The 15,465-nt window shown below is 55.6% G+C and overlaps 6 protein-coding genes across 6 annotated transcripts; 3 read left to right on the forward strand and 3 right to left on the reverse strand.

Moving 5' to 3' along the window:
• Nucleotides 1-175: 175 nt before the first annotated feature.
• Nucleotides 176-1,253, reverse strand: V2A60_005814 (uncharacterized protein; the record flags this gene model as incomplete). Its single annotated transcript, XM_083257121.1, has 2 exons — nt 176-886; nt 993-1,253. 2 exons carry the CDS (start codon nt 1,251-1,253, stop codon nt 176-178), a joined length of 972 nt encoding a protein of 323 aa, XP_083113247.1.
• Nucleotides 1,254-3,000: 1,747 nt separating this feature from the next.
• On the forward strand, nt 3,001-5,034 carry V2A60_005815 (sugar porter family MFS transporter; the record flags this gene model as incomplete). The annotated part of the gene is made up of 10 exons (XM_083257122.1): nt 3,001-3,060; nt 3,109-3,136; nt 3,197-3,258; nt 3,323-3,513; nt 3,578-4,006; nt 4,063-4,124; nt 4,189-4,458; nt 4,520-4,633; nt 4,686-4,791; nt 4,848-5,034. The coding sequence occupies 10 exons, from the start codon at nt 3,001-3,003 to the stop codon at nt 5,032-5,034; spliced, it is 1,509 nt and encodes a 502-aa protein (XP_083113248.1).
• Nucleotides 5,035-5,505: 471 nt separating this feature from the next.
• Nucleotides 5,506-7,173, forward strand: V2A60_005816 (uncharacterized protein; the record flags this gene model as incomplete). The annotated part of the gene is made up of 2 exons (XM_083257123.1): nt 5,506-5,745; nt 5,836-7,173. 2 exons carry the CDS (start codon nt 5,506-5,508, stop codon nt 7,171-7,173), a joined length of 1,578 nt encoding a protein of 525 aa, XP_083113249.1.
• Nucleotides 7,174-7,355: 182 nt separating this feature from the next.
• On the reverse strand, nt 7,356-8,111 carry V2A60_005817 (basic secretory family protein; the record flags this gene model as incomplete). The annotated part of the gene is made up of 1 exon (XM_083257124.1): nt 7,356-8,111. The coding sequence occupies one exon, from the start codon at nt 8,109-8,111 to the stop codon at nt 7,356-7,358; it is 756 nt and encodes a 251-aa protein (XP_083113250.1).
• Nucleotides 8,112-9,799: 1,688 nt separating this feature from the next.
• Nucleotides 9,800-10,594, reverse strand: V2A60_005818 (protein kinase family protein; the record flags this gene model as incomplete). The annotated part of the gene is made up of 1 exon (XM_083257125.1): nt 9,800-10,594. The coding sequence occupies one exon, from the start codon at nt 10,592-10,594 to the stop codon at nt 9,800-9,802; it is 795 nt and encodes a 264-aa protein (XP_083113251.1).
• Nucleotides 10,595-11,862: 1,268 nt separating this feature from the next.
• V2A60_005819 (clasp N terminal-domain-containing protein) lies at nt 11,863-15,247 on the forward strand (the record flags this gene model as incomplete). The annotated part of the gene is made up of 3 exons (XM_083257126.1): nt 11,863-12,327; nt 12,382-12,500; nt 12,550-15,247. 3 exons carry the CDS (start codon nt 11,863-11,865, stop codon nt 15,245-15,247), a joined length of 3,282 nt encoding a protein of 1,093 aa, XP_083113252.1.
• Between the last annotated feature and the right edge of the window lie 218 nt (nt 15,248-15,465).

Here is a 15,465-nt window from a genome sequence, read left to right on the forward strand (position 1 = left end):
GGTGGACATGACTGCAGCAAAGAGCTGCTCGGTATCGAACTCGAACACTCAAATACGAATAAAAATATGGTTCCCCGTGCCTCAAAAAAAGAAAAAAGAAGACATTTTATGCATCGCTCATGTGAATTTATCGATTAATAGTACAGAAAATGGCCGTCATCATCCCCGAGCGACCTCACAATCTCTTGCTCTTGAGGTACTCGTAGTCTGGCAAGTAACTCTCCGTCAGCTTCACCATGAAGCCCCCCACCTCGTCGCCGTACGTCTCGCGCCAGCCCCGATACTTGGCCTCGAGGTCGAGGCACCTTGCGCTCTTGGACTTGTCGACGCCCGTCGACTCCCAGATGCCCTGCACGTAGCTCTTGTGGAGGGGGACGAGGCCCTCGGTCGACCGGGGCGCCCAGCTCTCGAGCACCTGCGCGGGGTCCATGCCGACGGTCCGGGCCAGCCGGTGCACCGCGTCGCCCTCGAGGACGTCGTCGGCGTCCACCACGATCGGCACCCCGGGGCGGCCCGGCGCCGTCGCCGCCTCGTCGTCGGACGCGGCCGCCAGCCCGGCGTACCAGTCGTACAGCTGCCGCGCGAGGCCGAGCCCGTGCGCGCGCGCGCGCGTCGTCAGCGCCGGGTCGGGCGGGCTGCCGGCGCGCGTCTCGGTGCGCCACCACGAGTCCACCATGAGCGCCGGGTGCCGCACCAGGAACACGGGCACAAAGGACAGCAGGTAAGCGTCGGTTAGCATCGTCGGGTTGGTCCGCGGCGGTGCGGCACCCGGCGGCTCGTCAAACAAGGTGAACTCGGCGGCGTACTCGCCGTCCTTGGTCGCCTCGAACAGGATGGACGGCTCCCAGATCTGCGCACAGTGGCTTTTGAGGAACAAGGCGTTGCCCTGGAAGGGAAAAAAAAAGGATTTAGTTATAGATACATGGAAGACGGGAGAAGAAAGGGAAAAGGAAAGCAAAGTTTTCGAGCAAGTTTTTTTTTGGGTGACGTACGTTGTTGTGAGCGGCCTCGCGAGCGGCCTCCATCTTGGCGAAGCTCTCCCGGAGCTGTCGGACATACTCCTGGCGCTTCTCCGGCGGCGCCTCGGCGTCGACGGACTGGCTAAAGTTCTCATAGGCGTACATGTAGGCGTTGTGCAGGTAGTAGCCGGACTCCTCCCAGCCCTGCTGCTGCGAGAGCAGCTTGACGAGAAGGTTGGACAGCGTCCGCGGGCAGCTGAGGAAGAAGACGTCCGAGGGGCGAGGCTTGGTCATGATTGCGTTTGCATATATATATGTGTTTTATGGTTGGTTTTTACCTGTCGGCTTGCAAGAAATAGCTTTGCTGGTAATAAGAGTTGGGCGACATGCCCGCCATCTGGGACTTCAACTTCCATATATATAACCTCACCGTCACTCCCCAAGGTGCGGGATCCGCCGCTCGCGTGGGGTTATTATCCCAGTTTTTTTTTCCCTACCCATCTCCATGATCACTGGTAGTGTCATGGGGGTTTCCTGCCCGCGCACGATTGAAGAACGGAGAACGAAATGCCGGTTGTGGCCCCCCCGGCATCTGCAGTTGTCCGGCGCGCGACCTATTTCCCGGAAAAGTAGAGCGCTGATTGGACCGACAGCCCGAAGCGCGACGTTCCGTCTCTTCCGTGCGCTGCGTTGCGTGAATCCCTGCCCGGTTTTTGCGACGGGTTAGTGCCATAATAGATAAAAGTGACCTGTTAGCTTCACAACCCCAAAGCTCTAGGCTCCCCCTCTCCCCACAGCTCATCCATCTTATTGGTACTGATTCATAATGTACCGGTGGCCGGCTAGGGACGGGCATGGGGTGCTCGGCCGAGCCAACCAACTGTGTATGCTGTCGCGGTATTCATGGGGCGGGGAGCTTGTAAATAGTCATGAATAGAGCTTGAAAGTGTTTCTCAATGTAACCAGAGCATTGCTTATTGCGTATGATTCGCGTTGAACTATCCGGCGTCTCAAAAACGAGCAGAAGGCATCCCACCCCGACTACCCTCGTTCGCTATCCGTGGAGATTTCCGAGCTCCGGCGTCATAGAATAACGGGCCGCGTGCCCAGCCGGAGACTACTAGTATAGCCTCCGGACTATTTCGTCCAACAATTAGTCGATCCATCCGCACAATTGGCCCCCACAAATGACTTTCACATCGTTGGTAAGATTTGTGGGCTTCTCTCTGACCCTTGTGTCCGTTCCGGAGCTGGATTTGAGTAAGTGCTCTGGCTTCCACGTTTACAAAACCGAAGCCTTACAGAGTTGGTAAGTGAGGATATTTCGTGGCTCTCACTTGATATTAATGCATTTATCGGCTAACCAAAATAGTACCATGTTCTTGTGGATGCCTCATGCCTTACCATGAAGCCTTTCGTTTATGAAGGAGCCCCAGAACGGAGCATGTGTCACTGCGAAACCACATTCAAGCTATATCAGGGTTACCCCTCAAGCTTGGTAGGCGCTTTGGAGGTTCCAGACGTATTCGAGCGACCGTTGCCGGGTCCGCCTCGAAAATACAGAATTCTTGAGTGAAAACATGCAGATGCTCTACCATGTTCATTCACAAAGTACCCAATTGCTGGTGACAAGATCGGGTAAGAGGCGAGGGACTGACTTCCAGTAAATACGGAGGGTGCGCATGCGGAAGCTCAGAGAGTCCCAGGTACGCGCAACCCCGGAAAAGAAACCCGAAACTGGGTGCTGATAATCGCACAAGGCGGGCAAAAGTTACGTATAAGCATGCCAATACCATTCCGATAGAAATCAGACAGTCACTAGGTGATATGCTGAATGCGGAGGGCGTTCGACGCTCTCTAATTAAAAAGGACCCCGGATTTCCAAATGGGGCACTTTCCCAAGCCACTACCGACTGCTTTTGGACGATCCGAAGAGAAATTATTGTCACATCATGTATCACAACCTCGTTCTTTTTCTGCACAACTTGAATTCGAATTCGAATTCCACCGCAAATCAAAAGCCTTGAAAAGAAAACAAACCATGACGAGCACTTCTACTTTGAGTGTTGCACTATTCGCAGCAATCGGCACCTTTCTCTTCGTACGTTGATCTCATCTGGCGAGCTTCCCCGCATTAACGAATAAACAGGGCTTCGATACCGGAATCGCGACAACAAGTACGCTGAGCATCGGCTTATTCTCTTTGATACAAGCTGAAAACTAATCTATACCCGCAGCAATCGCTCATCAGAGCTGGGTAGATTACATGGATCATCCCTCTGCCGGTCTCACGGGCGCCGTACGAACATGCCTTCCCCCTCCCCTCCCCTCCTCCCCCTTCAAGCATCGACTGAAGCAAGCAGGTTGTCGCCGTGTACATTGCTGGCGAAGCGGGTGGCGCACTGATGCAAACGGTAGTGGCCGATCGCATGGGCCGTATCCGCTTCATGCAGATGATGTGCGTCGTCGTCACCGTCGGCACCGCCATCCAGACCGGCGCTGTCAACATTGGCATGTTTCTCACGGGCCGCGTGCTGGCCGGCTTTGCTGTTGGGTAAGTCACGCCACTGACGACGACGACGACGACGCCCAGATTCTCGCCTCTGACAAGGTCCCAGCGGCATGGTGTCGACCGTCCCCATCTACCTCAGCGAGATTGCGCCGCCCCATCAGCGCGGCATGATTGGCGGCGTCTCGGGCTGCGGCATCTCGCTCGGCACCATGACGTCCAACTGGGTCGGCTACGGCTGCTCCTTCATGGCATACGGGCAGCGGCAGTGGCGCCTCCCGCTCGGGCTGCAGGTGCCGTGGGGCGTGCTCATGTTCGCAGGCCTGGCGACGTTTATGCCGGACTCGCCGCGGCAGCTGGTCCGGCACGGCCGTGCTGACGATGCGCGGCGAGAGTTTGGCAAGATTCGACGCGAACTGGCCGTGCACGAGGCCGACGAGGAGTTTGATGCCATGAGTCGACAGATTCGATTCGAACTGGAGCGGGAAGTGAAGTCGTACAAGGAGATTTTTAGGCGTTTTCGGCGACGAGCCTTGGTGTAAGCCCGGGCTGCGCCGACACCAGGGACTGATGATGATTATTGACCATGCATAGATCAATCGCTGTACAAACCATGACATCTCTGACTGGAGTAAATGTAATACAATACTACCAGAGTGAGTTCTTTTTCTCTTCTTTTTGCTGTGCTGCTTCTCTTTGCTTCTTTACTCATGTGCACAGCGATTCTATACAAGAGCCTCGGAATGAGCCCTTCTACGATACTTGCCCTTGCTGGCGTGTACGGCACCGTGACGTTTATATCCAATGCCATCACGACTAGGTATCTGACCGACCAGTGGGGTCGTCGAAGAATGATTCTTGCTGGTCTCTGTGGCGTCATAATCGCCGAGATGTATACCGCCATCATGCAACGCGAGTTTCAGAATACCAACAACAAAGTTGGCAAAGGCTTCACCATCTTGGGTCTATACTTGTTTGCACTAATCTACTGTACGTCTGGGCGTTTTTTGAGGCCTTTTTCGGAACACTACACTCTACTTACTCTTCACAGATGGCATGCTCAACAGCACTACGTGGCTCTACGGCGCCGAGGTCCTCCCAATCTCTCTCCGAAGTAAAGTTATGGGCATCGCATCGGCGTCTCACTTCATTGTCAATGTAGCCGGTATTCTCCCCAAGTTTTCTTTCTCTACTGACAGTGTACTAACGCCAAGTAGTCACCGAAGCGGGCCCAACAGCGTTCGCCAGGATCCGAGAAAACTACTATTACGTCTTTGTGTGCTGTACGACATTTTTCCTCGTCATTGCATACTTTTTCTTTCCGTGAGTGACTCGTAATCATTTTAATCGATGCGTTGTAGTAATTGAAAATTCGACAGAGAAACACGTCAGCAGACTTTGGAAGAAATTGCAGCGGCATTTGGTGATGAAGTTGTTGATGCCGATGGGGATGGGGCCAGGGCTGGCGACTCGACGCCGCACGCCAAAGCCAAAGCCAAAGCCAAAGCCAAAGCCAACGACCTCGAGCAAAATAGTACCTCGACTGGCCACCTTGAGGTTGGGTAACATGGAAAATGTCACGAGTTACCTGTTCTCTGGTCACTTGATCGTTGTTTTTTTTTTTTTTTTTTTGCTTGTTGATGTTTTCTCACCAGTGGCCATGACTCTGCGGATGGACCGCAAACCGCGTGGCACATTTGGTGTGCGAAAAGAGAAGAAGCTCGAGGGCGATGAATCAATTAGCAAGCCTCATTTCGTAAGCAACAGAAATTTTCCAAGCCATGATTTCTTTAAAAGGAAGGTGCGGTTTACGGCGGCGCAAATCAAGTGCCAGCCTAGTCCTTGACACCAGCCAGCCAGGCTGGCGTGGCGCCTCCACGATAACTGCTTTGATCCCCAGAGCGGAACAGTAAGACAGTTCTCGCTCGTCTTCTCAACAACCCCGCAACCCTTGGCCATCTGCCGGTTGACTCTGCGTTCCGGCATCGCCTAATTGATGAATCCAGCACCTCTCCAGAGTATGGAATAATATTTACAATGAGCAGCAAGACTCGTCGTGAGCCATCCTCTCCCGCCGGCTTGTACGCCACAGTCGGTACATGTTCCGCTCCCCGACAGCCAGCCGCGCCAGCGACAGCCGCGCAGCAACACGGGCACAGGGAGTACACGGCCGAGCAGTTCACGCAGCCCTTTTGCGACTTCATGACGGAGAACCCGACGTCGTTTCACGTTGTCGACTACTGCAAGGCCCAGCTGCGCGATGCCGGCTTCCAAGAGGTGAGTGGACGGGCCTTGCGCTCACGCGAACCGCTCGCTCGCTCGTTTGGCCAACAAGAGACTGACAGATCTGGACAACGCGCACAACAGCTGCCCTCGCGGGAGCCGTGGGCAGACAGGATTCACCCTGGCGGCAAGTACTGGACGACGCGCAACGGCAGTGCCATCATTGCCTGGTCCGTCGGTCGCGCCTACAAGCCGGGCAACGGCCTGGCCATGATTGCCGGCCACATTGACGCCAACACGGCCAAGCTCAAGCCCGTGAGCGCCAAGCCCGTCAACGAGGCCGGCTGCATCCAGCTGGGCGTCGCCCCGTACGCCGACGGCCTCAACTCGACGTGGTGGGATCGCGACCTGGGCATCGCCGGGCGCGTCGTCGTGCGCGACCCGGACACGGGCGCCACGGCCGCGCGCCTGGTCAAGCTGGGCTGGCCGGTGGCCAAGGTCGCCACCGTGGCCGCGCACCTGTCGCGGCCGGCCTTTTTCGGCGACGGCAACCCCGAGACGCGCACGGCGCCCATCATCGGCCTCGCGAGCGCCTACTCCGAGGCGGAGCGGCGGCCGCTCGGCGCGCCCGGCGACTTTGTCCACGGCCAGCCGCCGGAGCTGGTCCAGCTCGTGGCCGGCGAGCTGGGCGTCTCGTACGCCCAGATTGCCGGCTGGGACCTGGAGCTGTTCGACGTGCAGCCCGCGCAGGTCTTTGGCATGCGCAAGGAGCTCATCACCGCCGGGCGCCTCGACGACAAGCTGTGCTCGTGGGCGGCCCTCATGGGCCTGCTGGCGGCCCGGGACCGCGACGACGACGGCGGCGTCCGCCTCGTCGGCCTCTTTGACAACGAGGAGATTGGCGGCCAGCTGCGGCAGGGCCACGGCGGCACCTTTTTGCCGGCGACGGTGGAGCGCGTGGTGGAATCCCTCGCCGGGGCCGCCGAGGCGACTACGACGACGACGGCGGCGGCGGCGGCGGCGGCGGCGGCGACACCGTACGGTCCGGGCCTCCTGGGCCAGACGTACGCGCGGTCGTTTCTGGTCGCCAGCGACGTCTCGCACGCCGGCCACCCCAACTTCCTCGACAGCTACATGCAGGGCCACGTGCCGACGCTCAACACGGGCATCGCCGTCAAGCACGACCCCAACGGCGGCTTCAGCACCGACGCCGTCTCGGCCTCGGTCCTCGGGCGCGTGGCGGAGCTGATCGGCGCCCGGGTCCAGCCGTACCAGGCGCGCAACGACGTGCGCGCCGGCGGCAGCATCGGGCCCGTGCTGTCGAGCATGATGGGGTGCCGGGCGACGGACGCGGGCATCGTGCAGCTGAGCATGCACTCGGTGCGGGCCTCGACGGGTGCGCTGGATCCTGGTCTAGGGGCCTTGTTTTATAAAGGATTCTTGGAGAATTGGGAAAAGATTGATGCCGAGTATGCACCGTAGAACTTGAAAGCTGTACGGTTTTGTGGTCTAGTCATCTTTTGTTTCGTTTCTTTGTTTTTTGTTTTTTTTTCTCTGATGAAATAAATGCATTAATGTTCTATATGCCCGCCGCCAAAACGCCAGTCCCCTCAGCTCAAGTATGCAATGCCTAGTGTTTCGATACATGCTGGACCGATAACCAACTAGTTGTTGTTGATGGAAGCCGCATACGTCGCCCACAGCTCGTCAACGGTGGAGCCAAACAGGTCGGGCCAGAACTTGGCCTGGTCGTAGCGCTCCGAGTGCAGCTTGGCGTTGATGCGGCGCACGGTGCCCTCGCCGCACTGCCGCTCGAGGTAGTCGAGGAAGTAGGCCGTGGTCTCGTAGCCGGCGTCCCAGGCGCGGCCGTCGTCGGCGCGGGGCTTCCAGTGCGGCGGGACGTGGCCGCAGCGCAGGCGGACCCAGTCGGCGACGCCCTCGACGAGGCCGCCGGGGCAGGTGCCGCGGCCGTCGTGCTGGAAGCAGTGGACGAGCTCGTGGGCGACGACGCCGTAGAGCTCGCCGCGCAGGCGCTCGGGCGCCTGGTTGTCGACGTGCCGCGTGGAGAAGTGAACCTCCTTGTGGTCGCCGTCGAGCTCGCTGCCCGTCGTGTAGGCCACGCCGTCCATGTCGCGCAGGATCAGCGTCACGGAGCGCGTCGTCGGCAGCGGGCACGGCGCGCGCGACGGGTGCTGCCCGTACAGGTGCCGCAGCACCTCCTGCGCGCAGTCGCGCACGCACTCGCCCAGGTTGACGGCGGCCAGCGCGCGCAGCACGCCCCTGTTCTCCAGGTCGCGCACTTCGAGCCGCAGCTTGGGCAGCGGGAACAGGTCGCCGGGGCCGGGTCGCGCGGGCGTCACGGGCGCGGCCTGCCGCAGGTGCTCAGGGACGGCAGACGACGTCGGCGGTGCGCTGCTCATGGTGGGCTGGAGGGTTCAGACTCGGGCAGGTCTGGTGCTTCCTTTTTCTACAGCGTCTGGATTATGAGGTTGAGTCCCAGGCAGTGGGTTGTCATGAGAGCAGCCCCGATTTCCTTCATGGGTCATTCTGGGGTGCCCCTCGGGCCCATCCATTGGTGAAAGGTTCGCCGAGACCCACCAAAATTAGGATGCTCGTGTGCTACTTGCATGCAGTTGCTACATAACTGTTGAATTAGGTGTAGAGAAAGGGAAATAACATACATGTTCAATTTAGTTGATTCTGTTGTTATGCTTGATTGTTGATGTGGCTGGCTTGGATCAATACTCTACTAAGTATGCCTACAATTAGTATGGGTCTATACTTCGTCCTGGCCAATAAGAGGCCAGCGTCATCTGCCGTTTGCACAGGTTCAACAAGAATGACCTCGCCCTGATTCGAATTCTCAACTTTTGGCTTTGGCATCTTTGTAATATCCCAAAGGGCCTGTTCGGCGGCTTGATTGATGATCGACGGCTTTGAAACCCATATTGTGGAAGAAATGGCCTGTATCCAATAAGCTTTCCCTGTCTTGCCTGTATCGGAGCTGAAGCGTGATAGTTCTTGAAAGCTGCACCAGCGGAATGGACGGCCAGCAAGTTGACCGATCTCAAGAGATGTACGGACTAGGCCACGCGCGCGCCACCAGTAACTACCTACTAACTAGTGGATATGATAACGCCACCCTCGAGGTCAATGATGGCAATTTGCGCTGGAGCACATTCGATACAACATTTTGGTACGCTACCTACCTATCAGTAAGTAGTAGCTCAACGTAGGTGTCACTCCACTGGCAGATCAGGGGACTCCATCAGACAGCGGCAAGGTACGGTCGCACATTAGCTGTGGCGTGGCCAACTGGCCAAATGACTAATTTAGGAAATTCCCCCCACACATTTTTATCATATAATAATTATATTCATGACTTTCTACGTAGCATAATTAAGTTATAGCAGTCGAGGTAGCTAGTAAGGTAGCTAGTAAGAGAGGTAGCCGGCGAGAGAGCTATCGAGAGAGCTGTCGAGAGAGCCGTCGAGAGAGCCGTCGAGAGAGCCGTCGAGAGAGCCGTCGAGAGAGCCGTCGAGAGAGCCGTCGAGAGAGCCGTCGAGAGAGCCATCGAGGTAACAACCTCTCTCGATAGCTACCTTAATGGCTCTCTCGATAGCTATCTCGACGGCTGCCTCGCTGCCTCTCTTACTAGCCGCCTCTCTCGCCAGCTCTCTCGCCGGCTGCCTCTCTCGCCGGCTGCCTCTCTTGCTAGCTGCCTCTCTTACTAGCTGCCTCGATAGCTCTCTCGATGGCTCTCTCGACGGCTCTCTCGCTAGCTACCTTTCTGACTAGCTACCTCTCTTATAAAGCGAAGACTAGCTATATTTTAATTGTTCTACGTATAAAATCGTAACTATATTTACTACCAGTAGATAACAAGTAATGTGTGGGGGGGAATTTCCTGAATCAGTCATTTGGCCAGTTGGCCACGCCACAGCTAATGTGCGACCGTAGCAAGGACATCGATGTTACACCGAGCACATCAGATCCTTGACCACGTCTTGTTGTTGCCTACTTTCGGTGCCTCAGCCACCAAGTTATAGGCAGAATAGTGGCGAGGGCGAGTATTAGGGAACTAGCAAGCGAGGACAATTGTGTCTGGTTACTTTGCGGCAGAATAACTGACAGTATCAGTTAGCATCGAAGGGCTCACGCGTTCATGTGTTTGTGTACCTTTGCTCACGTCGTCCAATACCTCTGGTATTGAGGTGTACTGTCCTTTCCAGCATCGAAGAATAATGTCTCCAGCTGGAACATCTTGTAGAGTTGGGAATTGGCCTTGGTTCAATAAATTTTCAATCTCGTGTGCATCTTTGTCGTGAAAGGGTGTGTGGCCAGTCATGACTTCATAGAATGTTGAACCCAGCGCAAAAAGGTCTCGCTTGATAGAGACTGAATCATCGCCTGGAAGTTCATGGCTGGTCTCGTAGACTGTTAGGAAAGGTAGTCCATCGATAGATGAGCCCGAAAAATCGCCGATCTTGGCGTCGAGATTTGCATCGAGGAAGATGTTGTTGCATGATAGATCGCCATGCAAAACACCCTTGCTGTGAAGGAACGCAACGCCGGAAGCGACTTGCTCGACCCAGCGAAGACGAAGCTTGAGAGGAATAGGCTGAGGACCTGTTTTGCGGTACTGTCTGATTGAGCCATTCGGTTGGTATTCGAGTAGTAGGCTGTCGTCTAAAACACCAAGGAACGGGACGATACGATCATGAGATTCGCCGTAGGCAAGCGTGAGTCGCTGGTATATGGCGATTTCCCTTTGACGTAATTCGGGCTGACCGGAAAAGTAGCATTTTGCGACAGCGTCGACCCGGAAAACCCATGACGAAAGCCCGTGACCAACGACTTTGTTATCGAGAATCGTGTCAGGAACCTCTACTTTATCCTCCATGGCAAGATCAGCAGTGGCTCAGCTAATTCAAGGAATTTGATATGGCACGCACAATGTTGGGCCACACCGAAGAGTCATCTACGTATACTGAAATCTGTCAACTTCTGTCATAATTTTCTGCTACAAGGTATTTTCCGATTTGACAAGCTCGCGGACCCGAAGGCTTCCGGTTTGCCGGTGCCGGTGCACGCAATTTGTAATACCATGTTCACCTGGTGGGGTTATACGGGCGCCGACAGCCGTCAACGGTTTTTCGTAAACAACGGCTAGAGCATGCAGCGAAAAGCACGGGTCACTACACAGGAGGATGAAAAAATCAAAATGAAAAAAAAAAAAAAAAAAAAACAAAAAAACAAAAACCAAATCATCAAGACCACCCGATACTCCATTATTTTTTTTTTCGAGAATCAATGAGTGGTATCGGTAGGTCCGGTTCATGCTACACTGGTATAGGGTAAGCCCACCAGGCGCGGGCATTGGCATGGCGACGAGGGGCAACAAACGAAACGCGCCCATGTTCCATGTGCCTGGCATTTGTCCACCAGGCGGCCGCCGAGTACCTGCCAGGTACCTGCCCTAGACGCCCCCGCGCTGGGCTCTGCCCCTCACTTGGACGGACCGGCAAGTCGCGCCAGGTACAGCCTGTCTGACTGCTGGACAAACTACCAACTTTGGGCTCCGTCGCCATAGTAAATAATGGCTCGGCCATCAATCACATCACCCGCCCGCCCAGCTTCCTTTTTGCCAGCAACAACATCTGCCTGTTTGTCCTTTACTCTGGCTCTCGAAATTTTTGCTCGCTTCCCAATGACAGCGTCATTCCATCCCAAATTTCATTTTCCTTGCTTGAGTCCCTGACATTGAACTCTAAACGCGTAGCGCACCAACTGCCCGCGCAGTCGCCTCGTGTACACCATTCTCAACCTCCCCCCAAGGTCGTATACCCTTGGTCACCCAGGAACCGACCCCTCCTTCTTTTTGGTGAGCACCTAATCTCCCCCTGATACCCGCGCAGCTGCTGTCCCGCCTAGGCGACTTGTCTGCTACTGCCTTGGAGGGTTTTTTTTTCTCAATGCAAAAATCAGGAAAAGCATCACTGCCTCTTGTCGTTGCTCGTTTGCGCGCGCGTGCCTTTGTTGCTAACCTTTCTGGCGCAGTCGTTGCGCTGCACTTGGCTAGCTCGCCGTTGCACACACGACCGTTGTCGCAGCATCGACAAACCCGACTGCATCTCATATCGCCGAGAATACAATTCTCTACCGCTCACTATGGCTGAACGGCTCACAGATAAGCAGGTAGCCGACTTGCTCGACATCCTGCGCAGCAATGCCGCCCTCGATCACAAGGTCACTGCCGTGACCAACGCCAAGTCCGCCATCAAGCAGCACAACGTCCCCGAGACCTGCATCGCGCAGCTTTTTGAGGCCCTGCGCAATGCTTCCACCGCCCAGCATGCGATTCTTGTCAACGCCGGTTTCACCGCCCTTGGCCACCTCCTGACTCGTCTCTCGCGACAGGAGCCCAAGCACATTGGCAAGGAGGCTGTTCGCACGCTCCCAGTCGTCATCGAGAAGCTTGGTGACCAGAAAGACAAGTACCGCACATTGGCTTCGCAGGCTCTTGTCACCATCTACGCGGTGAACCCTGGTGAGGTCGAGCGCATGGTTCGCACTACGGCTATGTCGGGGAAAAACCCTCGCGCCAAAGAGGCCGGCCTGCACTGGCTCCTCCAGGTACGACATCTCCCCCTTTGGGATTTCCGCTCATGTCGCTAATCGCACGAGTAGATGCACCAGGGCCACGGCCTGCAATTTCGAAGCTATGTCCCGCTGCTCATGGAGCTGCTCGAGGACGCCGACGGCATGGTCCGAGATGCCGCCAAGCACACCGTCATTGAGCTGTTCCGGTGCGTCGCGTGCATGCCCCCTACACATCTAAACCTAACACCGTCATAGAAATGCGCCAAACACTGCCAAGTCGGACCTCAAGCGACAGCTCAAAAATTACAAAGTCAGACCCGCGATCGAACAGGCCATCATTAAAGAATTAGCTCCAAGCGGCACACGCCCCGAAACACCTTCTGCATCTGCGCCCGTTGCTCGACCGCATCTTGCTACAAGCGTATCATCCATACCGAGTGAACGCCCTGTTACGCCAGCTGTGCCGGAGTCTCAGAACGACCCGGTCGAGCCGCAATACGTCAATACCAATCGCGAACTCGATGAGGTGTTCAAGAGCATGGCCTGGCAGTACGAAGGCCGTGAAACAGAGCAAAATTGGCAAAAGAGAGAGCAAGGTATGACGACTCTGCGTCGACTTAATGCAGGCAACGCTGCTTCCGACTTTCATGACACCTTCGTCAATGGTCTTCGTAGCATGCTTGACGGCATAATCAAGTCTTTGACCTCGCTGCGAACGAGTTTGTCCAAGGAAGCCTGTGCCCTCATTGAGGATATTGCCCTCACGCTTGGCCCTGCCATGGAACCCATGGTTGAGCTCCTTATGCAGACGCTGCTCAAAATGACTGCTTCAACAAAAAAGATTACATCTCAGATGACGAGCTCAACAATCAACACCATCATCAGTCGAATTTCCTACACGCCTCGCATCATGCAACATATTTGGAGCGCCTGCCAGGACAAGAACGTCCAGCCTCGGCTCTATACAACTGGCTGGCTCAAGACGCTCATTAAGAAGACCTCGGGCAATAAGCATCATATTGAACACACTGGTGGTGTTGACCTCATTGAAAAGTGCCTGAAAAAGGGCCTCGCAGATGCCAACCCCGGAGTCCGAGAGAAAATGAGACCTACGTATTGGGCTTTCTGGGCTGTCTGGCCAGCCAGAGCAGACGCCATCATGGACGATTTGGATGCTACTGCTCAAAAGCTTCTCTCCAAGGACCCTAGTAACCCCAATTCTCCGAAGAAGGCCGAGGCCGCCGTTAGACCCGGCAGCAGCCTTTCTAGAACTGGAAAGACGGCAAGCAGACCTAATATCCGCGAAGCTATGATGGCGCAGAAGAGGGCCATGGCTGCCCAGAAGCTGCCGCCTCGCCCGGGCTCGGCGATGGCGCAACTGTCGCCAGTACGCACAGCGTCCAATGGATCGACCCATTCCTCGCAGGCTACACACACTGTTGCACCTCCAAAACTCGCAGCACGTACGAAGACAGAGTCGACTATTTCGGTGAATGCTGGCGGCATGTCGGTTGCACCTATGAGGCCGTCCAGAAGACGCCCGGAGGTCGCCAGACCCGCCACGGCTGGCCCGTACTCTGTTCGTGACCAGCCTGGTTTAGAGATCAATAGTCCTGACTCTCTCAAATCCAGGAGCCAGACACCAAGAGTTGCCAAGGAATCCACGCCTAAGCGGCCCGTTTCCAGAGCTCGCCCTGGCCATGTTTCCCACGGTAGTGAATCTAGCATTCCGTCGCCGACTTCCAGGATCTCAGCCAAATCCAGAGTCGTCTCGCCGCGCACCAGTCCTGCAAAGCCTAGAATGCCGCATGAGGATATCCTTGGATCGAGCCCGAGCCGTCATAGTCCTCATAAGCCAAGCCCAGCACGCCCTTCGCCCACAAAAGTGCACGAGGATATCAGCCTTGTTGTGCCTAGCATGCCAAGCTTGGAATCTGCTTCAACCATTGTCGTCGACAGTGATGAGCGTCTTGATATAGACGTCCCGACCACGCCAACACGAACAGTGACCCATTTCGCTCGCCATGCTGAGCCTCAGCTACATAGCGGCTCGCTCAAAGTGTACGAAGATCCAGATGCTGAAATGCAAACTACGCCAAAGCCTGAAGTATCGACTACTGTACTCGAAGACAAGCCTGTGAATGAGGACGCAGCTAAGCTTCAAAAGCCTGCTGAATTAACCTCGACTCCGTCGGAGCCCGAATCACCTGAAAAGATGCGTCAAAACTCTCGGCTTCTAGATAGTGGCATCGCCAAGATCAAGGCCATGTCCCTGGAAGTCCACGGATTCCGCAAGCTACAATCGCTCATTCGAGATAGCAAGACCATGTTCACTGACGACAAGTTTGAGGCACTCCTGCTCGGTCTGTTTACATATCTCGAGAATCCTCTTACCAACTTGCCATCAGACAAGGGCCAGGATATCAAAGCGCAGATCCTTGCTACGATCAAGCTTCTGCTGAAGAAGGAGAGAGAAAATTTCCAACCGCACGTCTCCAAGGGTCTCGAGGCTCTGCTGCAGACACGCAGCGCGTACGACTCGAGAGCCCACGTTGTCAGCGGCTTGGAGCTTCTTGCGGATGAACTCGTCGGAATCGGTGATGGCTCTGAAATTGTCGTCGTCCTGACGCGCCAACTCCACGGCATCACCGATGCCACTACCGAGGGCTGCCGCAGCCTGAGTATGGGCCTCCACGTTCTCAAAGAAATGCTTGACAAGCGCACAGAGTTCCAGCCAACACTGAGTGAACTGGAGCAGCTCACGGGCCTAGCCGGCCACTGTCTGGAGTCGGCCAACTCGGGCGTGCGCATGGACGCAGTCAAATTCTGCGTGGCACTGCACGAGCGTGTCGGCGAGGCCAAATTTTGGGATGCCCTGAGCGGGATCAAGGACGACCCAAAGAGTCTGATTACCTACTACATTGTAAAGCGTCAGCGTGAACAGCAAACTTGATTGACTTGAAGGAGCATCCTGGAATCGTCTCTATCAGCATTACGGCGCTAGGGTGGCATTTTTAGGAGCATGTAAATGAGGGCTATTTGTACATTAGAATGTTTACTTTCAATAAAACTGGGAGCGGGCTATACCATCTAAACGACTGTCTCTCGTCGCGCGTTGAACAAACAACATTTTTACATGTGGCTACACTACTTCCGCATAAGACTCTGCTA

This window comes from Cordyceps javanica, chromosome 3 (genome assembly GCF_051103115.1).
Source record: "Cordyceps javanica chromosome 3, complete sequence".
Lineage (NCBI taxonomy): Eukaryota > Fungi > Ascomycota > Sordariomycetes > Hypocreales > Cordycipitaceae > Cordyceps > Cordyceps javanica.